The sequence below is a fragment of the Bos mutus genome, chromosome 14, assembly GCF_027580195.1.
Source record: "Bos mutus isolate GX-2022 chromosome 14, NWIPB_WYAK_1.1, whole genome shotgun sequence".
NCBI lineage: Eukaryota > Metazoa > Chordata > Mammalia > Artiodactyla > Bovidae > Bos > Bos mutus.
The window spans coordinates 358,678-381,391 of record NC_091630.1 but is presented as its reverse complement, the minus strand read 5'-3'; the positions used below and the strand labels follow the sequence as shown (position 1 = coordinate 381,391).

Here is a 22,714-nt window from a genome sequence, read left to right as displayed (position 1 = left end):
GGTACAGAGGATAACAAGTGTTGGCAAGAAAGTGGAGAGAGGGGAATGCTCGCACTCTGTTGGTGGTTATGTAAATTGGTGCAGCCACTACGGAAAGAGCTTGGAGGTCCTTCAAAATAGTAAAATTAGCACGACCAAAGGTCCAGCCATGCCCCGTCTGAGGATATATCTGAAGGAAGCAGAATCAATATCTGAAAGAATATCTGCACCCCCAAATTCACCACAGCACTATTTATAATCGCCAAGCCATGGGAGCAACCTGAGTGCCCATCTGTGGACGAATCGTTAAAGAAGACGAGATGCATATATTCATAATGTACTATTATTCTGCCTTAAACAAAAAAGGAAATTCTGCCCTTTGCAACCTTATGGGTGAATCTGAAAGCATTATGCCAACTGAAATAAGCCAGACAGAGAAAGAGATGCTGTATGACATCACTTATGTGAAATCTTGAAAAACAAGATTTCAAAAACAAATCTTAAAAAACAAGTCAAGCTTACAGAAGCAGAGAGAAGAATTGTTACTGACGAGGGTTCTTAGCCTTCCCCAGCCAATAGAAATTCAGTTGACAAGAATTCAGGCACGGCTTTCCTGGGGTCCCTGCTGCAGCAGCGGGAGTGAGAGCAGAGGTCCCCTTGCTCACTTGCTCCCCCACGCGGGGAAATCCTGGCGGGGTGAGGGGAGGGCCGCGGCCGAGGCTGCGGCGGGCGTGGCTTCGGCCGTGAGCATGCAGCGCGCTCAGCGTCCTGGTTTTCAGCCAGGCTCGCAAAGGTGGCACTTGGGTTTTTTGACCTCTTTGTATATTTGGGGTCCAGAATTTGCCCCAACTGTGCGTGCACACAGCTATTTTCAGTCCCACGGTTTCTTTGCATTTTGTCACTCGAGAAGTTTGTCCAGAAGCACCCACTGCCGCTCCGCAGCGAAGGGCTCCCCGCCCGCCTTTGAACGATGGCTGCTGAGGCTGGGAGAAATGGGGTCACGCTGGTCAAAGGCTGCAGATTTTTAGTTGTGAGATGAATTTGTTCTGAGGATCTAGTGAATAGCATGGGGATAATATTGTAGACTTGAAATTTGCTAAAAAAATAAAATTTGCAAAAAAGCTAATGATGTGATGGATGTATTAACTTGATTGCGGTAATCATTTCATAATGATACGGACAGGAAATCATCCGGTATACATGTATTTGCCAGTTTTGCCTCAACAAGAAGTGACCATAAGAGACAGAATCTCCCTGCAGCTCGCTGAGAGGAGTCCGGGACTCTGCTGACACGCTCCTCCCCGCCCGCCCCAGGGATTTCGCGTGTAGAGACAGGGTCCAGCTGATGGGAGGAAGGAGAGCGCTGTGTGATGACAGTGACTGAGAAGCTGCCTGAGGCTTCATCGTCTGGGGGAGAGTAAATAAAACAAGAGCATTCCTCAAAGTCTGATAGAGAATTTAAAGGGACTGAGGGTCCGGTAAAAACTCAAGAAGAAGCATGTAGAGAAAACACAAATTCACACTGTTTCTTAGCTGCTCCGCAGTGGTTTTCTACTCGAAGGTGTTTACATTTCAGTCATTTCAAGAATCTATCCGGGACCTCCCTGGCCATCCAATGGTGAAGAAAGGCTCTGCGCTTCTAAAGCGAGGGGCGCGGGCTCCCGGTCAGAGAACCAAGATCCCACCTGCTGTGCAGTGAGGTCAAAAAATAAATAAAAGTTAAAAAAAAACACCTAAAGATGGAAGTAAAACGAATGAAATAAAAATGTGAAATGTGTCTAGTGCTTCCTTTTTAAAATCTTAAAGCTGCGTCAGCTGGACGTGGCTGGCAGGCTCCTGGTGAGCTGAAAAGGGACACGTTTGGGAGGAATAACCAGCGGCATCAGGATCCTCCCTACCATTAGGTTAAACGTTCAGAGTCACCACTTCATCAAGCAGGGCTGTAAAGGTCGAAGGAAGGATCTGTGTATGGCACCTAGTACACAACCTAGATCCAGTTTGTACCTGATAAATATTTCCATCCCTTGCCCCCGCCCTCAGTTCAGTTCAGTTGCTCAGTCGTGTCCGACTCTTTGCAACCCCATGAATCGCAGCATGCCTGGCCTCCCTGTCCATCACCAACTCCCGAAGTTCACTCAGACTCACGTCCATCGAGTCGGTGATGCCCCTGTCCTCAGTCTCCTTATTTAAAAAGTGTAATTCCTGCTAGTGTGTGTACTGGTAACAAAAGGACACTCTTTCCAGATGCAAATCAAATGAGCTGCGTCAGATATCTCCACAAGGCGCATGGGAACACATCCTGAGGATGGGGAACAGCATAGACCTAACAAATTATTTGTAAATATGTGTGAATGTAGGGAAATGCACCTATATTCACTGAGCGACTCCTGATAAGCAGGGCTTCCTGGGTGACTCAGTGGTAAAGAACCCACCTGCCAATGCAGGAAACACAGGAGACTCAGATTTGATACCTGGGTGGGGAAGATCCCCTGGAGGAGGAAATGGCAACCCACTCCAATATTCTGACCTGGAGAATTCCATGGACTGTACAATCCATGGGGTCACAAAGAGTCAGACAGGACTGAGCGATTTTAACTTACTATGCAATTCAATGATATAAAACAGAAGCTTGCAAACAAATCCATTAAAATGTCAAGCAATTTTGTGGGTGGTTTTATTTCTACTTATTTTTTTTAAGTTCTTAAAAATTTCTCTAAGCAATATATAGCACACAATGTAAAGATTAGTTTGACAAGGCTGTGGGACTAAAACGAACCCAAATCTTTCACTTTAATGTTTAGAATCAGGACTTCCACGACATTGAAAAATATGTACCTTCTTACTCAGCGCAGAATACATGTTTTGTTTCTTTAATGTTGGTGGCAATCCTGCCTCGGAATACTAGATGAAGTCAGCCGCGTCGTCTTGCGTGGTTCCTGTCTTGCTAGCCTAAGTTGTCCATGTCTGGCTCCTGTTACCTGACATCCGCAGGCCGAGAAATGGCCTTACTCAGGATGAAGCTAATCGATCCAGGTCGGGTGAAACCTACACTCGTGACCTCAGTAACGCCTTACGTGCACCTACTGGCCGCCAGCAAATGAGACAGGAGAGAGCGGAGACCTGCGGGCGGAGGTTTCAGGGGCCTTCTGGATCCCGGGGTGCCCTGAGGGGCCTTCAAGGAGCCCTTTCCCTCTCCTTCCAACTGAGCGTCAGAAACCACTGAGAACACAGTCTGGAGAAGAGACTGAGGAATGGGAAGGAGGGAGGAGGCAGGCACACGCATCTGCAGCGTCTGGGCACCGGCCAGCGGCCCGCCGGGATGGACGTGCTCTCACGGGGATGGGCGCGCTCTCACGGGGATGGACGCGCTCTCACGGGGATGGACGCGCTCTCACGGGGATGGGTGAACTCTCACGGGGATGGATGCGCTCTTGCTCGGGAGGCCAAGGTCAAGGGGATGGAAGCACTCTCGCCTTGAGTCTCGGACCTCCGCGGACCTCTGCCCGTTGTGTGAGAGCCACGCTTGAAGCAGGTGACTTGCTTCCTGGGATCGAAGGTGAGCTGAACCTGCCGGGGCTGGAGCCCTTGGGAGCTCCTGGGCTTCTCTGTGTGTGAGGTTCACTGCTCAGGTGTTCAAGCTGACAGGTCAGGGGTAAAGGAAGGTGTTGGGGGAAGCAGCTTACTACTGACAGCTCAGCAATCTGCTGGTGCTCCAGAGCAAGCGCAGCACGGATGTCCTGAAGGTGGGTGCCCGTCCTCTGGACTTCACACATATCACCATCCACTGCTTCAGAGCAGGGAATTTTTTTTTTTTTGGCTGCATGGCAGGTGGGATCTTAGTCCTCAGACCAGGGATTGAACCTGAGCTCCCTGCATTGAAGGTGCAGAACCTTAACCACTGGACTGCCCCCACCCTACGGCTTCAAGATCACCACCTCATCTCTGATGTCCCTGAAGGTAGGAGGCTTGTCCCATCTCTCATGGTTTCCCTACTGTCTAGTATCCCACCTGACTTATGGTCAGAGTTCCACATATACTGGCTGAGTAACTGCATGAATGCAAGGTTTTCAGATGTTTCTCAAATGTGAATTCAAGTGGACAATGAAAACTACGCATGCACACACACACACTTGACCTATTTTGAAATCCTTTGAAACGTGGGGCCACTGAAAAGTTTTTAATGGGCTCTTCACTTGCCAACTGCATTTGGGAACACATTACAGTAACCAGATTCGGGATACTATGTACCAAGTAAATGTCAGCTGGACATTAAGATTTTAAAAGCCATCGCTTGGACATTGGAAAAGGTAGGGCTAAGGACAGAATCTGTTGGCCTGACTTTCCCCATCCTGCCAGGAATGGGCTTTTTATATTCCTCCCGAGATTCTTTCCAAACATCTTTCCTGATCTGTAGTCCCGGGGGAAGACTCTGAAATAGCTATTATTTATCTTTCAATTATTTGTATCCTTAAAAATATGACCATGTGTTTCTTATCTGCAGCTGGGACTAAACTATAGCAACCCAGAAAATGCCGTCTCCCCAGAGAAGATAACTTTCTTACCCAGTGAAAAAAATACTGGTACCCTGGGACAAGTTTCCAAGCTGCAGTTTACACTCAATTTCTAAGTGTTCTCTGAAGCAGCTTGAGAAGCCCAAGGACAGTTTTGTTCCCGGTGACAAAATTCAGACACACATTCCCATGGTTGGAAGCAAAGCCAGCAACTCCAGCAAGAGTTACGCTCCCTATAAGCGAGTGTAAAAGTGCAGGTAAGTGAAGAAATGAATAGGACCATATAATATGAAACAGCGGAGCAAGAGAATAAAGGCATCGGTATAAGAGCACAGAGCAGAGCAGCAGACACTCAGTCTTGGCTCTCAGCCAACTGTATGACCTTGACAAATGTCCTTAAAAAAAATTATTTGGCTGCCTCTGGTCTTAGCTGTGGCATGTAAAATTTTTTCCTGCAGCTCACGGGCTCAGCTTCCCCCCAGCATGTAGGATGTTAGTTCCTGGACCAGGGATCGAATCCATCCATGTCCCCTGCATTGCAAGGTGGATTCTTAACCACTGGACCACCAAAAAGGTCCCTTGACAAGTTTTTTAAACTCTCCATGCCTTGGGATCTTCGAATGCAATCTGGGATGGATCAGCAGTATGTTAGGATGAACTGAGTTTCAGGAATACTGTATGAAACAGTATCTGGCACAGAATATACTGTAAGAGTCATTATTATAATTAATTTGAGCTGGGTAGGACTTTTTATTTGATTATCCTGTTGCACACTTAGCACCTAGAATAATTCCAGGCACATGGCAGACACTCAGTAAGTATTTGTTAAATGAATGGCTGAATGAACAACTGGAACACAAAGAGGACTCTTTTCTAAGAGATTTGACTAATTACTGCTAGAGGAACCAGAGATCAAATTGCTAACACTCGCTGGATCATCAAAAAAGCAAGAGAGTTCCAGAAAAACATCTATTTATGCTTTATTGACTATGCCAAAGCCTTTGACTGTGTGGATCACAATAAACTGTGGAAAATTGTGAAAGAGATGGGAATACCAGACCACCTGACCTGCCTCTTGAGAAACCTCTATGCAGGTCAGGAAGCAACAGTTAGAACTGGACATGGAACAACAGACTGGTTCCAAATAGGAAAAGGAGTACGTCAAGGCTGTATATTGTCACCCTGCTTATTTAACTTATATGCAGAGTACATCATGAGAAACGCTGGGCTGGAAGAAGCACAAGCTGGAATCAAGTTTGCCAGGAGAAATATCAATTACCTCAGAAGTGCAGATGACACCACCCTTATGGCAGAAATTGAAGAAGTAAAGAGCCTCTTGATGAAAGTGAAAGTGGAGAGTGAAAAAGTTGGCTTAAAGTTCAACATTCAGAAAACTAAGATCATGGCATCCGGTCCCATCACTTCATGGGAAATAGATGGGGAAACAATGGAAACAGTGGCAGACTTTATTTTTTTGGGCTCCATAATCACTGCAGATGGTGATTGCAGCCATGAAATTGAAAGGCCCTTACTCCTTGGAAGAAAAGTTATGACCAACCTAGACAGCATATTCAAAAGCAGAGACATTACTTTGCCAACAAAGGTCCGTCTAGTCAAGGCTATGGTTTTTCCTGTGGTCATGTATGGATGTGAGGGTTGGACTGTGAAGAAGGCTGAGCACCGAAGAATTGATGCTTTTGAACTGTGGTGTTGGAGAAGACTCTTGAGAGTCCCTTGGACTGCAAGGAGATCCAACCAGTCCATTCTGAAGGAGATCAGTCCTGGGTGTTCATTGGAAGGACTGATGTTGAAGCTGAAACTCCAATACTTTGACCACCTGATGCGAAGAGCTGACTCATTAGAAAGACCCTGATGCTGGGAAGGACTGAGGGCCGGAGGAGAAGGGGACGACAGAGGATGAGATGGCTGGATGGCATCACTGACTCAATGGACATGAGTTTGGGTAAACTCTGGGAGTTGGTGATGGACAGGGAGGCCTGGTGTGTTGCGATTCATGGGGTCGCAGAGAGTCGGACATGACTGAGTGACTGAACTGAACTGAGATATTATGACTTGTCTCCCACTCTCTGTCCCTCAACCATACCAAAGAATAGTTATGGCTCAATCCAAAGAACTTGGATTTGCATCCACTAAATGCTAATTTACAGATTAATTCATCCTGAAAAAAATGATCTTGAAAGGTACCTGGGATCGAATGTTGTATGCGATTCGCCTAACATCCACTTCCTGTTTCTGCTTCCAAATCCATCTTTAGCAACTAGTGCTTTCACTGGTGGCTCACGGATAAAGAATCTACCTGGTGACACAGGAGATGCAGGTTCAATCCCCGGGTTGGGAAGATCCCCTGGGGGAGGAAATGGCAACCCACTCCAGTATTCTTGCTTGGAAAATCGCACGGACAGAGGAGTCTGGTGGGCTACAACCCACGGGGTTGCAGAGTCGGACACGCCTGAGCACGCACGCACTACCATCAAAGGAAAGGGGGTCCAACCCGGCTGTCTCCTTATAAGACAAAAAGGAAGGATGCAATGGTTTAAAATCACGTCCTATGCCCAAAGCGCTGATACCAGGAGGCTCACAGAGGTTGTGTGATAAGCCCCCTTTCGAGTCAAATTCTCTGTCTGAGATTTTGGGAGCTTGGCAGTAGAAGTAGCCGTCCCTGTGGGGGCCAGCCACAGGCGTCTCTAACAACTGAGGTGTGATGTGAAGCTGCATATTGTTTCTTGATCCTCAGATGGGCCCCTTTTGTCTGACTAGTTTCAAGAAAAACACAGAAAACCCTACCTCACAAGGGATGCTTATGCACTAGTTTAATTCTGGATAAGGCGTTAGAGAATGTAGCATAAAATGATTCATTAAAAACATTATTATTAATATCCTTAATTAAAACCAAAACAGTTGCAGCACACAGATTCAGCCAAATTAGTAAAATTACAGATTAGGTAACTGGGTTGCTAAGCAATATTACACCCTCATTTTCCTTAATTGCTGTAATTAGTATCTCCATGCATATGCCACAGCGCAAGCCACAGAACAATAAAGAAAAGGGAAAAAAAGGAGGAGGAAGGAAGAGCAACTGGTCAGACCCCTTCAGTGGTTCTGGGGCTCCTCTTGAATTCTTTGTTATAACAGCTGGCCACCCTTACTTGGGGCCCGACAGTCAACAGTCTCCAGGGAAGACAGGAAGGGGCAGAATCCCAAACAAGCCCCAAACCATCAGACAGGAAGGGCTGCCCAAGAATGAGCCTGCTGTCCCTTGGCCAGGAGTCACTGAACTCCTGTCTCACTGCACCTTCTAAACTTCTTCCATCTGAATATGGTGGTAAAGGAATCAGGCCAGGTCCCAGCTCTCAGAAAGGGACATCATTAGGGATACTGAGTGTAAGCCAAGGCCCGTTAAACAAAGGGGAGTGAGCCCGAAGCAGACTGGAGCCCAGTTCCGACCGAGGCTCATCCAGGTCCACTTTCAGAGCCACGGGAGCGTCTGCCACGCATTCCCCGCGGCAGCACTCAGGACCAGCTTTGTGCTGTGAAGTTAAGGGCTTCGGGTCCCTATTTCCATCCCACACTTCCTCGTCCCTACAAACAAAACCACAACTCTTCCTTAGCCCCGCCCTCACAGCTCAGCGACTTTGGTTTAAGACACTACAAGTCCTTGGTAAACGCAGTATCACGTGTAGGGTCAAACAGACCCAATTCCTTTTCAGCCATTCATGCATTAATGCCAATTACTTTCTCCAATAGTAACAACTGCTGGCGTTTATCCATCACTTATTACATCTGTTACATGCTGAATGCTTACACTCACTTAAGAGCGATTGAGAAGTCCATCTTATCAATAACTGAAAGAGCAGAAGTTACTATTACTGCTTCCTGTAGATGAGGAGACTTGGATCTGGAGAAACTGATATTAATACTTTGCCCCATTACAAGCAGAAGTCTCAGAATCTGACTCCTGGTTTGATCCCAAAGTCCATGAATCTCCTCGCTCAGCTAATCCCCCGACACATCTGAAGGGCTCCCGCCCGGGCTCGAGTGAGGGCAGGGGTGGCACCAGACACGCGGAGACACACGCAGCGGACGGAGTGAGGGCCAACCCCACACTTCTCGGTCTGACACAACATGGGTTCGCGGGCACGCGGCTCCTTCTGTGCGGCCCGAGAGGAAGCCCGTGGAACATGCCCGCGCCCTCCAAGAGGAAGGGGCCTCCCAGGCTTCGAGTGAAAACCACAGGCTGATTACAATTTAAAGTTTGACAGATGCAATTGGCCAGCCTTTCCCAGTGGAAAGCATTCCTAAAACGTCTGCGCCCGCCTGAGGTGGCAGCTACTTTTAGCACTTAGAAACAGTTAGCTCCTAAGGCACGAGATTCCCGGACACGTTGAGTACCAACGCTGCGCGTCTCTGGCTCCCGAATGACGTCCGAGGGGAGCAGAGCGAGTTCGCTGGTTGGTTTCCTTCTGCTCCTCTAAAGGGACAGGTTGGGAAACTGGGCTGGGAGTAGCGGCATTCTTTTTACAAGCTCTGTGCCTCTGAACTTTTCCCCAACGCCTGGGACGGGGTGGGCAGAATTTTGGGGTTATACTTCTAGAATTCCAGAAATACTGCGACCTGAATCCTGGTTCTCTGTAGACCGATCTCACTTGCCAACGATGACGACAGTGGCAAAAGACCTTGCGCGTCACTCTGTATGCGCAAGGATACCTTCCTTTTTTTAATGTTCGGCAACATCAAATAGGCTTTGGCTAAGCAAAAAAAAAAAAGCTTTCCCAAGCCTCATAAAAAGCCGGGGGATGAGAGTAGCTGCCATGAGCAGCACCATCAGGGCACAGAGACACCACGGAATGCTGTCAGTGGAAGAAATGACTGCCTGGAAACTTCTCTGTGGCAGCTGACGCCAAGACCACTGGAGCATTTGTAGCGCCTCTGCCTTGAAACACAGTCACACTTTCATCTTCCAGAAAAATATAAACTTGATATGCCTGGAACCCGCACCCCCCCACCCCAAAAAAAAGAACCACAAACAAATCAGCAAGTCAACTATGAAATGTGTGAGCTGAGGAACGATTTTAGAAGAAATCTGTTTCCTACTGGCTACAGTCCCAGACAGTTCTTCTGCAAGAGAAAAGACCCTCTGGCCTTCTGACTGACGCTTTCCAGGACTGCCAAGATGAAGGCTCGAGGACCCTCCTTGCCAGCCTTGCTGCGTGCAGCACATTGAATTCGGCCGTGCTGGAGTCAGTGCAATGGGCTGAGTTCTGCCCCAGCCGTCAGTTCATACAGGCAGGCTCCAGTCTACAGTGTGATTGTATTTAGAGACAGAACCAAGGGCATTAAGGTTAAGTGAGGTCACAAGGGTGGGGCCCTGCTCTGATGGGATTAGTGTCCTTGTAAGAAGAGACCCCATAGAGCTCAAGTTTTCTCTCCTCAGGGACACAAGGAAGTCGTGTGGCCATGCACAGCAAGATGACGGCGTCTGCAAACCCAGAGAGCTCTCGGGACTTGCCTGGGGGCCTAGTGATTAGGCCTCTGCGCTCTGATCCCTAGCCAGGAAACTAAGATCCTGATGCAACACACATATACACACAAAATACAGCATTTCTCACCAGAAACAAACCATGCTGCTAGCCTGATCTTAGACCCCCAGCTGCCAGAACTGTGAGAACTGATTACCGATCTATGGTATTTCGTTGTGGCCATGGTCAGGCACTATGCTGACCAAGTCTGTACCTGAGTCAGTGCTGTGTAGCAGCGATCCGTTGCTGGGCACCGTGCAGTCATTCGGAGGAAGCTGAGGGAGAGGGCGAAGGACCAGTGGAAAGTGCTATAAGACGGAAGAGCCCGGAAGCCATATGCACATTCCGGGACCTGCTGATGACTCTGTGGGCACCTGGATCCAGGACAGCCTTCGAACTAACTCATCAGTGGTCACCACTGCCTGAAGCAAAATGGTGCTTCTGAAGAACACAGAGGACAAAGGCCTCGTCCTGGTTATGGCGTTTCCTTCCCACCAGGAACCCTGGGAGCCAGTAGAGTCTTCTGAACCAGGGGCTCTCATCTGCCCACATCAGAAGCACCTGGAGGGCTTGTGCCCTCACAGGTGGGCTGGGCCCCAGTCCCGGAGTTCCTGATTTAATTCCTCTGAAGTGGGATGGAGCATTTGCAATGTGCCCCAAGTTCCCCGGCGGTGCTCACATTCCGGTTGGCAATGACACTTTGAGAGCCCCTGGTCCAAGTCCTGGGCGTAAACTCCAGGTCTTAGAGAGTCCCCAGCTCTGTGCTCACTCTGCTGTAGGATCTGAACAGCTCTCTATTCATGACTAAGTTGTCAGGAGCACTAAGGAAAGATTTATATGATCCACTCAGCAAATTCGAAGAGCCATCTGATCTTCAGGGAATAGGAAATACGCTCCTGGGAGGCTGCAGAGAATGGTGCAGTTGTTATTCAGTCACTCCATCATGTCTGACTCTTTGCGACCCCATGGACTGCAGCACACCAGGCCTCCCTGTCCTTCACTATCTCTGGAGATTACTCAAACTCATGTCCATCGAGTCGGTGATGCCATCCAACCATCTCACCCTCTGTCGCCCCTTCTCCTCCCACCTTCAATCTTTCCCAGCATCAGGGTCTTTTCCAGTGAGTCAGCTCTTTGAATCATATGGCCAAAGTATTGGAGTTTCAGCTTCCATATCAGTCCTTCCAATGAACACGCAGGACTGATTTCCTTTAGGATTGACTGGTTGGATCTCTAGTCTCCTGCATTGCAGGCATATTCTTAACCATCTGAGCCACCATTCTGGCTTTACTGAATGGTGGTTAAGGAGGTGCATTCAGGGCTTCCCTGGTGGTCTAGTGGTGAAGAGTTTGCCTGCCAATGCAGGGCGTATGGTTTCGATTCCTGGTCTGGGAAGATTCCACACGTCACAGGGCAACTAAGCCGTGTGCCCAACTACTGAGGCCTGAGCGCCTAGAGCCTGTGTCCACGAGAGAAGCCTTCACACTGCGATGGGAGAGTAGCTCCCGTGTACTGCACGTAGCAACGGAGACCTAGAGCAGCTGAAACTACATAAATCTTTAAAAAACAGAAAGTGGATTCAGAATCGGAATTCCGGGCCTGTCTCTCACCAGCTGTACAGCTGTGGGCAAGTCACATAACATCCTAGTTCCTCACTTTACTTCTCTGTGACACAGGAAGAAAACCTAAAGCTCGTGGGGCTGCGAGGGTTAAACGTGGTACCTGCGCACTACATCTGAAGCTTGTTAAGCACAGACTCCTGACTCCTAACCTGAGCCTGCTGAGCCAGGATCTCCAGGGCAGGGTGCTTGGGGCCAGAATCGTTAATGGACAGCCAGGTGATTAAGTTGAGCAAGTTTTGCAAAGTCAGGTAGAATCCATGTAAAGCTGTTGGCTTTGTCTATGCTCCTTCCACAAAGGTCAGCCACGGGTTTATTAGCAGCTGGGTCTAGCTATTTGCGGATGGTATATAATGGACTTCCTGATAAAGTTACCCAGGATGATTAATTAGCAGACACCCTAACCTATAATAAAACTTTAGACGATGTGGCTCTGCATCTACAAATAAAAGTTGAGTGAACTACACATTTAAGATTCGTGTATAGCACTGTTTATAAATAATACCTTAAGAGAAGGTCTTCAAAAGAAATTTTAAAAAGACACGACTCCCCTTCTTCGAAAAATAATGCTACTAGACAGGCTATGTGCCTGAATGCTTATATACCAAGCGCACAGAGCCACAGGTCCGTGCATGGAACACACGAGAAGTGAGTGAAAGAGTCACTCGATGAATTTCAACATGAGGTTGGGGAGCAGCCCTCCTTCCCAGAGGAAGTGCTGGGGTGCCTTCTGTGGTGGGAGGATCGGGGTTTCCCTGGGTGTCTGCCACGCCTGGCCTCTCATCTCAGATGAAACGGAGCGGGGCCCTGTGGTCCTTGCCCCAACCCACGTCCCCTGCCTGCCTCTTGTGTGTGGAAAACTCCATTCAAAGGAGAGGTTTAATCAGAGAAGTGTGAAATGAGGAAATAACGGAAAACAGTCCATGAGACTAAATACTAACAACGCAGTCATGAGGCATGGTCAAGGGCCTTCAGTTCTTTCTCGAGGGCTGCAGATAATATTCTAAGATATATCCTGTGAGCAGTCTTATCGATTCTAGACCACCAGGTGGGAGAAGTTAGCTACACGATGACCAGACGTTACCCAGGACACGAGCTGCCACAGGTCTGAGAACTGGCCTCAGAGAAATGAGAACAAATGGCCCCAGAACTGAAGATGAACTGTCCCTGAAACCACCAAGACGAGGCCTGTCAGACCACTGAGGGCCAATCTGAAGAGCGGCCAGAGCTGCGGGCACTGTTTCTGCAGGCCCCCCGCCCAGTCCGTCTGTGAGAGCGCTCACCGCTTGTCAGGGGAGGACTGGGCCTTTGCACAGACGTCCACTCCCGCCCCCACCGCCGGCATCTGACATAAAGCAAACTTTCGACCAACCTGGCCTGTTTATTGGGTTTTGAGCACAAGCACCCGGACCCATCACACACCCTCCAGTAACAGGAGAACCGGCCTGCCGCGCAGGGAGACTGTCAACCTTCAGGGCGGGGATGCTGCTCCCAGCCTGGAGCTGCGTCTCTGCTGTGATCACACGGGGAGATGCCGGGGTCGTTTTCCTCACTGTTTCCCAAAAGTCTTTTTCTAGACACACACACAGGGTCCAGGAGGGAAGTTAGCCAGGACCGACGCAGGCAAAGCATGGGAGCTGATGAGCAAGTGAAAGGTCAGTTAAAAGCCATTTCCCTAAAGTGCATCCCCCCGCTGGGCTGGGCAGAGGGCAGCTTTCGACCAAGTGCGTGAACAGATGGGACTGGGAAGGAGCGAGGTGCAGTGACCCCGGGCTAAGCCCTGTCCTGGGAGAGAAAGCGAGGATGGAAGTCCAGCTCCTCCGTTTCCAGGATTGCAGGCGGCGCTGAAGGAAGGAGAGGCTCCCAGTGCAGCCTCCACATCTTAGCTGCCTCCTGGGCTTCCAGCGGAGGTCAGGGCACAATTACGGGCTCATGGGGCTGATTCAGACACATCAAGATGAGCTCTTCTGCCGTTCAGCGGTCAGTAATCTGGGAGAGGGTGGCAAGATGGGAAGTCAAGCATCCCCAGCACGTCTCCTTTATATTTAGATGGCAGACCCTGATTTTTTTCCTTCTTTTTAAAGCCTTTATTGAACTTGTTACAACATTGCTCCCATTTTATGCTTTGGTTTTTTGGCCGAAGGCAGGTGGGGCTTAGCTTCCCAACCAGGATCCAATCCACACCCCCTACCATCAGCAGCGGAAGGCGAGGTCTTAACCACTGGGCCCCCAGGGAAGCCCCTGGATGCCGGTCTTTTCAAATGTTGCATCGTCTGTTCTAAGTGAGCGCAGTTTGCACCGTGGGAATCCCATCTTCTGTCTCCACATTGGGCGCAGCTCGTGGTTTGAGGCGATTGGTGTGATTTGCTCATAATGAGACCTGACACGGCACGGCTGGCGAGTCTACGACAGGTGCTTCCGGTGCCACCGACAGCTACCCAGCTACCAACCGCTGTGTCTGTGCGCCCGCCCCCTTTCAGGGGGCTTTGCTTTTGTATGAGTTCATATGCTGAGGCTGAAACTCCAATACTTTGGCCACCTGATGCGAAGACCTGACTCATGGGAAAAGACCCTGATGCTGGGAAAGACTGAGGGCAGGAGGAGAAGGGGACGACAGAGGGTGAGATGGTTGGACAGCATCACTGATGCAATGGACGTGAGTTTGAGCAAGCTCTGGGTGTTGGTGATGGACAGGGAGGCCTGGTGTGCTGCAGTCCATGGGGTCACAAAGAGCCCCAGGAGCCCAGCTTGTGCCGACAGCCTGCAGAGCCTGGAGGATGAACCCCCCCGGTGGCTTGAGCTGTTGGCAGGCTGCTTGGGACAAATTCCGAGGGAGTCATGTATGCTCTAGGGCACTGCTGTCCAACAGAACGTGCTGTGACGGTGGAGCTGCTCTAGATCCACGCTGTGCAAAACGGCAGACACCGGCCCCAACTGCTGAATCCTCGAAATGTGGCCAGTGCGATCCAGGAACTGAATATTTAAAATCCTGAATCAATAAGTACACGCACACAGGAATGAAACAGCAGCCTCCACTAGTCAGAATACTCAGAAACTGAGAGACAAAAGCTATGTGTTAAGGTAAGTTTTATTTTCAAGTTGCCTGAAAAGTACCTAGAAACTTTACGTTCTTTAAACTTTTGTTCCTGAAAACCGTTTCAAGAGGTCCAAGACTCCAATATATCTTAGTAACTGGAAGACAGTGACTGTGGTCTAATCTTTCTTTGATTTTATCACAGGGATGTCTCAGAACCTGAACACCAGTGCCCATGGATGAAGAACATGGATATTAACTGTGGAAAGTGACAGGGATTGGGCTGAATTTGAACGAAGCCCAAGGAACAGCCCGAATCTTTGCAGGAGCATCGTAGGATATTTGTATTCTGATTATTGAGGTTTTATTGAAACACAAACAGTATTTTAATAGTTACCCTGCCAAGATTTTTGAGGCTTAAGAGACTAAAAAATTAAACTACTGTTTTACTTCATTTTATTTACTTGATGAATGTCTAAGTGATCTAGGCCTGGTTCCCAGCCCCTGAAGGCTTCCTCTACTTACCTCTGAGGCCAACAGTGGGTACTTTCAGGATACCCTTCCTGTTCCACATCGCCAACCATGAGGTAAGTAGGAGGGAGCTCAGGGAGCTTCAGCCCTGCTCACGGGTACTCTCAGGGTTCCCTGGCTGTTCCCCGTCACCAACCACGAGGAAAGTAGGAGAGCGTTCGGGGAGCTTCAGCTCGGCTCACTATGGTCGCTTTGATTTTTGTGGCACTTCTGCTCTGCTACTGGGGCTCGTTCTCTTCTTGCACCTGAGCTTTGACTATAACCCGTTTGGCATCTCAATCCATTCAGATAGGAGAAGCCATCTCGACTGTCTCTCTCACCCAGAACAGATGCCCCAAACCTCAGTTCACTGCGCTGTCGGTTGGACAAACTCCTTTCAGAGCCCGCCCCACATTGTTCAGTAATTCATTCTACGGACGTTTAAGGGCCCCAAGTTGCCAGCAGCTATGCCAGCAGGGGCCACAAACATCATGGACACAAAGCTTCTAGGTAGGGAAAGAGACACAGCGGGAGTGATGAAAACTAAACCATTATCAGAAAGCATACACAGAGAGCCGGCGGCAGGAGCCAGGTCTGAAAGCAGGGGTCTGTTCTGAGGTGCTCCGGTGCTCAGGATACGGGACTTTAGAGAAGGCACTGAAGCACATGCTGCGTTAGGATCAAAAGTCTCAACACTGAAGGTGCTGAGCAGCAGACAGACCCCCGCAGCCCCACCTCCAGGGGAAGCACCCCGCAACTGCAGGAGGACTTGCTGCGGGGTCTCCTGCTGACCGAGCTTCAAAAAGCACAGTGGGACATCCCCACGTGACATTCTTTGTGCCACCAAGGGAAGACCCTTACTTGATTCCACCTGAACTCAAGAGTAGGCACACGTGTGCAGCTCATCTCCAGGTGGACGGGATGGAGGCCCAGGAAGGCCACTAGGCCGGGCACATGTCACTGCCTCTCCATTAGGAGGAAAGGGCTTTGTGCTGCCCTGTGTATGGTCAGAAATGATAATTAATCTAAGTGGCTAAAAATGTGTGCCTACATTCTGGAGGAACTCTCAGCTCCTGCTGCAAGAGGAAGCAGTAATATCACATGTTGAAATAATTATCATTGATTAAAAGATTCAAACAGCAAACTCCTCACACCCAGACACAAGACCATGGCTACCTGGTGGCAAGAAGTGGGTACGTGTGAACTGGGCTGAACCAGGCTTCCTTTCTCCGTGGCATGCTGTCGTAAATAAGAAGGTCCTTCTCCGTCAGTACAACCAGGGCTGGCCTCCACCGCTTCTCGCTGTCCCCGGGCACCTGAAACAGAAGGCAGAGAACCATCAAGCAACAGCCTGAGACGAGAGAAAAGGAGAAGCTGGCAGCTCCCCGTAAGAAGGCCCCACAGAACAAGTATCTTTTGGTTCAGGCCGAGTCCCCAGGTGGCTCAGTGAATCCGCCGCCAATGCAGGACGCACAGGAGATGCCGGTCCATCCCTGGGTCGGAAGATCCCCTGGAGGAGGAAATGGCAACCTGCTCCAGTATTCTCGCCAGGAGAATCCCAGGGACAGAGGAGCCTGGCGGCCCCAGTCCATGGGATTGCAAACAGCTGGACACGATGCACGCATGGAAAATCAAAGTGAGGGTAGACCATTCATGGTTGCAGGATGCTGGGTCCTTGAAAATATGGTTTCTCAAGGGCCCTGGTTTACAGTCAGGGCTGCCAAGAAGTAGCCGGCAGCCAATGCCTGCCGCTGACTCTCACCTGCCAGTCAGCACAGACACCTCTACTCATGGCAGGGCGACATGTGTGGGGGAAGAAGCACTCCCAAGTGGCCCTCTGATAGAGTTTACTGCTTTTATTATGAAACGGTAGGTCTGAAAACTTCTGAATCAATATCCAGAGACTCTTAAAATGCAGCAAACATCTGTCTGCGCCGGCGTGAGGCATCACAGCTCTTCCAAAAGCCATTCGCTGTTTGATTCTTTCTGTGATTCAGGCACCATCTTGAAATTCTCTTGTTCTGTTCAATGTTTATTTCCATTCATGGCAAATACTTCTGTAACTCAAGGGCTGAGATGGCCTGGCAGGGATCCAAGACGATTCAAACATTGGCTGGATGTTTGGACCAGATGACCTTTAAGGCTCCTTCCAATCCTAAGGCTGAGCCTGAGGAGCTCAGCTCTTATTTCATGGGTCATCCCTCCTCTGCCCGGTGTTGATTTGACCAAACTCCCTAAGTGTTCTTCCATCGATGAAAATGCCTTCCTTCCCATTGGAACTCTGGGAGTAAATCTCTCTGATCAGTTTGGAAAAGCTCGATACTCCAGCCTGGCTACTCAAAGCACGGATCATGTTCTAGCAGCGTCGGCATCACCTGGACACTTGCGAGGAATTCAGAATCTCGGCCCATCCAAGACCTATTGAATCAGCCTCTGCATTTTCACCAGGTCTTCAGGGGTTCGTATGCTCATTAAAGATAAGAAACACTGCTCTACATGAGGTTAAGGTTGTCTTTGACTCTGGCAACTAATCCAGTGAGGATCCAGCTCTCTCATAATGAACCACTCTCCCACATCGACTCAGAATGAAAGGAAACAGTGAACTAAGTAAACAAACTAATCAGGAAGCTAAATAAATGATAAAGTTAATTTCTCCCTCCCTGTTCTTATCATTACCTTTTCTTAAGTGCCTCAGTGAGATCTGTGTTGAGTGGAAGCAAGTGTGTGCGGCTTTAGAAATGACTGATCAAAAAAGACGATGGCAGGATGATACAATGGCTGTAGCTTGCAGGCTGCCTGAATCTGAGACCCTGCTCCCTTATTCATTGCCTGTGTGACTTGGGGCAAGTTGTTATTCTCTGTGCTTCTGTTTCCTCCCTGATAATGATAACATCAATATACAACAGTATATTCTGGAACTAGAAGCCCTGGACATAAATCAGCTCCACCCTGTGCTGCGAGATCCCACGAGATCATGTGATATTGAGCAAGTCAGCTAATCTCTTTGTATCTCCGTTTCTGTATCTTTGAAATGGGGAAATAATAGGACCTATAGAGGGTTGGTGTGAAGATTGAGTTAAAATGTCTAAAATGTAGAATAAACACCATTTAGAGCTTGTTTATGGATATGAGATCAAACCAGTCCATCCTGAAGGAAATCAGTCCTGAATATTCATTGGAAAGACTCATGCTAAAGCTGAAACTCCAGCACTTTGGCCACATGATACGAAGAACTGACTCATTGGAAAAGACCCTGATGCTGGGAAAGATTGGGGGCAGGAGGAGAAGGGGACGACAGAGGATGAGATGGCTGGATGGCATCACCGACTCAATGAACATGAGTGAGTAAACTTCAGGGGGTTGGTGATGGACAGGGAGGCCTGGCGTGCTGCAGTCCATGGGGTCGCAAAGAGTCGGACATGCCTGAGCGACCGAACGACAACAACAGGAAGAGCCTGTTCAGTAGCATGGCCCTCATGAGACTGCGTGCAGATCAAATGGGACAGTGCACGTTACGTCCCGCACACGGTACCTGGCAGATGGTGAAACTCAGGGTGAGAAAACTGTGGAAGACTCACTGATGTTTAAACTTCTCAGAAAAAGGTATTCTTTGGAAACGGCAACAATGTGACAAACGACTGACTTTCCTTGGGAAAATGCTAAGGCAAGCCAAGAACACCTTCCGTGCTGACAATTTCAATTCCTCCTCCTCCAGGAAGAATTCATTGCACAATGATCACTTTGCTTGTTTAATGCCCTTCTTCCAACAATTCCAAATAAGAGTTTCCTTTTTAGAATGAAGAAATGCCCTGTAAAGTTATTAATACTAGAATATGAATGACTGCCTGGCTTATTTTCTCCTTTCTGCACTTTATGCATACAAAAAATTGAGCTCTAGCTTATTGCTTTTTCCAGAAGAACAACAGCATCTTCAAGAGATCAAAGTGAGTTGATAGAAAAAGGAAAGTACCAGACTGTACAAGGTGAATAAGCTATGGTCTCAGGGCATAAAGTGTTCAGGGGTTGGAATAAGTTTTTTCCAGCCTCTACATTAACCATGAAATTAAAACATACTTGCTCCTTGGAAGAAAAGCTATGACAAGCCAAACGGCACATTAAGAAGCAGAGACACCACTTGCCCATAGAGGTTCATATAGTCAAAGCCATGGTTTTTCCACTAGCCATGTACAGATGTGAGAGTTGGACGATAAAGAAAGCTGAGCACTGCAGAATTGACGCTTTTGAACTGTGGTGTTGAAGAAGACTCTTGAGAGTCCCTTAGACTGCAAGGAGATCCGACCAGTCAGTCCTAAAGGCAATCAGTCCTGAATATTCATTGGAAGGACTGATGTTGAAACTGAAGCTCCAATACTTTGGCCACCTGATGCAAAGAGCCGACTTGTTGGAAAAGACCCTGATGTTGGGAAAGACTGAAGGCAGGAGGAGAAGGGGGTGACAGAGGATGAAATATTTGGATGGCATCACTGACTCAATGGACATGAGTTTGAGCAAACTCTGGGAGACAGTGAAGGACAGGGAAGCCTGGCATGCTGCAGTCCACGGGGTCGCAAAGAGTCAGACACAACTGAGCGACTGAACAACAACATTAAACTTAGTAAATTGCTTTTCCAGCTCATTACACAGGACTGGAGAAGCTATAGACAATCTTCCCAAAGTGCCTGTCTTACCTAGTCAGATCTGATCCATTGGCTTTGTCTGGAACCAGTCTCAATGCGAACACAACTAAGCATCCTTATTCAAAAACAATATGAAGTTTGCAAAATAACCCTCAACAGTAAATACCCTCAGCAACATGCAGGTCCTTCTAATGGTGGATCATAAACAGCCCATGTGTCAAGTGGTGTATACAGGTATGAACAATTCCAAAGCCCTAGCCACAGTCTGTGGTTTACTAAAAACCTCTGCTGATAGGTTAACTCCGCTACTAGAAGACTCAGAGAGGGCGACCCCACTAACTCTGTGTGCAGAAGGTTCAGATTGATACTACGTGGCTGCTCAAAGGCAACAGAAGGCTGCCCATGAGGACCATTGGCTTTACAAGGAGAGAAAATTCATGTTGACGAGCAGATTTTTAAAACCATATTTTGGGTCACATGAGCTCATACTGTAAAGTCTTTCAAAGACACCTTTATTCAGGTTTGAATATTTAGGCTGTTGTTTGGTGCTAACTTCTATTACAAATCCAAATTTCCTGGCATCCAAAGATTCTCCGATGTTAATGCAACAGTTCCGGGGTTGTGTCTGCATTTTACTGAAATGCGACTCCTGGAACCGGAGAAGGCAATGGCACCCCACTCCAGTACTCTTGCCTGGAAAATCCCATGGATGGGGGAGCCTGGTAGGCTGCAGTCCTTGGTGTCGATAAGAGTCGGGGACGACTGAGGGACTTCACTTTCACTTTTCACTTTCATGCATTGGAGAAGGAGATGGCAACCCACTGCAGTATTCTTGCCTGGAGAATCCCAGGGACAGAGGAGCCTAGTGGGCTGCCGTCTATGGGGTTGCACAGAGTCGGACACGACTGAAGTGACTTAGCAGCCGACTCCTGGAACAGATGTGGCAACTTCCACTGCGACCCCGGCTTCCCGCCACTAGATCTGCATCGAGCAGAGTCTCAAGAACTGATCGTGTTTCTAATGAAGATGGTGAAAGGAAAGAAACAGGGAGACAGACCTGCAATTCGGAAATTATTCTGACACACAAGTGAGCTAAACCCCATAAAGAGTCATCCCACAGTCACCTCTGCAGAGCAGGAGAGACAAGGTTTACAAAATGGCAAGAAGGGTCTAAGAGCAGAAAGAAGTCATTGCTAAGCTTTGAGGGAACAGGGGCTTTCCTGGTGGTCCCGTGGTTAAGAATCTGCTTTGCAATGCAGGGGACGTGGGTTCGATCCCCAGCGGGGGTACTAAGAGCCCACGAGCCGTGGTGCAACTAGAGCCCATGCAACCAGCCTGCAGAGCCGCCATGCTGACCGCTGGGTCTGAGCACTTGAGGGCCTGCGAGCCACACACACTGCACCTGCGAAGCACAGCTAAGGCGTCCATGCGTTGCAGAGGATCCTGGGTGCAGAGACTAAGACCCGATGCAGCCAAATAAACATTATAAAAAACTAAGAAAATGAGGGAACACACAGATATAAAAGTATGAAGTAAGCATGCTGCACACCTGAAACTTTACACAATGTTCTGCGTCAATTACGTCTCAATTTTAAAAGAGATATTGAAGGCGGTAGTCATTGACTCCTCAACTTGAGACAGGACTCATAAGTCATCTAGCCATAAAACAAAATGTGGAACAATCGAAAGAGAGTGTGTACAGGGTTGCAGCCTGGTTGGGAATCCCAGATTTTATGCCTTTATCTTCTGACAACTCACACTTCTGAGCAGGGTTCCTAACAAACACTGAAATACAGTTTGAAAACTGCTGACCTCATTTCCTCTACAGTACTTGAAATCTGAAGATTATGTTCAAAGAGATGGTTTTACCAAAATCTCTCCGTGCCCTCTCTGTAGGTGTTTCAAAGAGAAGATGATACTGTTGCCTCTTAGAGCTATACAGATAGAATGAACTCATACACACAGAGGGCTCAGAAAAGCGTCCTGCATACAGTAAGCTGCTGCTGCTGCTGCTAAGTCACTTCAGTTGTGTCTGACTCTGTGCGACCCCATAGACGGCAGCCACCAGGCTCCCCCGTCCCTGGGATTCTCCAGGCAAGAACACTGGAGTGGGTTGCCATCTCCTCCTCCAATGCATGAAAGTGAAAAGTGAAAGTGAAGTCGCTCAGTCCTGTCTGACTCCTAGCAATCCCATGGACTGCAGCCCACCAGGCCCCTCCATCCATGGGATTTTCCAGGCAAGAGTACTGGAGTGGGGTGCCATTGCCTTCTCTGATACAGTAAGCTGCTGCTGCTGCTAAGTCACTTCGGTCGTGTCCGACTCTTCTCGACCTCATGGACTGCAGCCCACCAGGCTCCCCCGTCCCTGGGATTCTCCAGGCGGGAACACTGGACTGGGGTACCATTTCCTTCTCCAATGCATGAAAGGAAAAGTGAAAGTGAAGTTGCTCAGTCGTGTCTGACCCTCAGCGACCCCATGGACTGCAGCCCACCAGGCCCCTCCATCCATGGGATCTTCCAGGCAAGAGTACTGGAGTGGGTGCCACTGCCTTCTCCGACATAGTAAGCAGGCAAGCCTTAAACGTGTTAGCTTTTCTTGTGAACGTTTTGCAGCGTCTAGAAACACTGACTCACTATGTTGTGTGCTTGGAACCATAACGTGCTGTAGGTCAGTTATACTTCAGAGAAACAGACAAACTCATAGAAAGACCAGATTTGTGATTCAGAGGTGGGAGGGAAGGAAGAGGAATTGGAGGAAGACGGTCAAAAGGTACAACTTCCAGTTATAAGGTAAATAAGTGTTAGTGATATGATTAATGTAATTAACATTGCTGTGTGCTATACACGAAAGCTTTTAAGAGAGCAAATACTAAGAGCTCTCATCACA

General features: G+C 48.6%; 1 protein-coding gene across 1 annotated transcript in view; it reads right to left on the bottom strand.

Annotated features, from left to right (window-relative positions):
• Window positions 1-22,714, bottom strand: part of SNTB1 (syntrophin beta 1) — a 251,822-nt gene that overhangs the window by 13,669 nt on the left and 215,439 nt on the right. Inside the window, exon 4 of the mRNA XM_070382859.1 lies at window positions 16,367-16,506. Within this exon, the coding sequence (XP_070238960.1) occupies window positions 16,367-16,506 (140 nt within the window). The remainder of the gene's footprint in view (window positions 1-16,366; window positions 16,507-22,714) is intronic.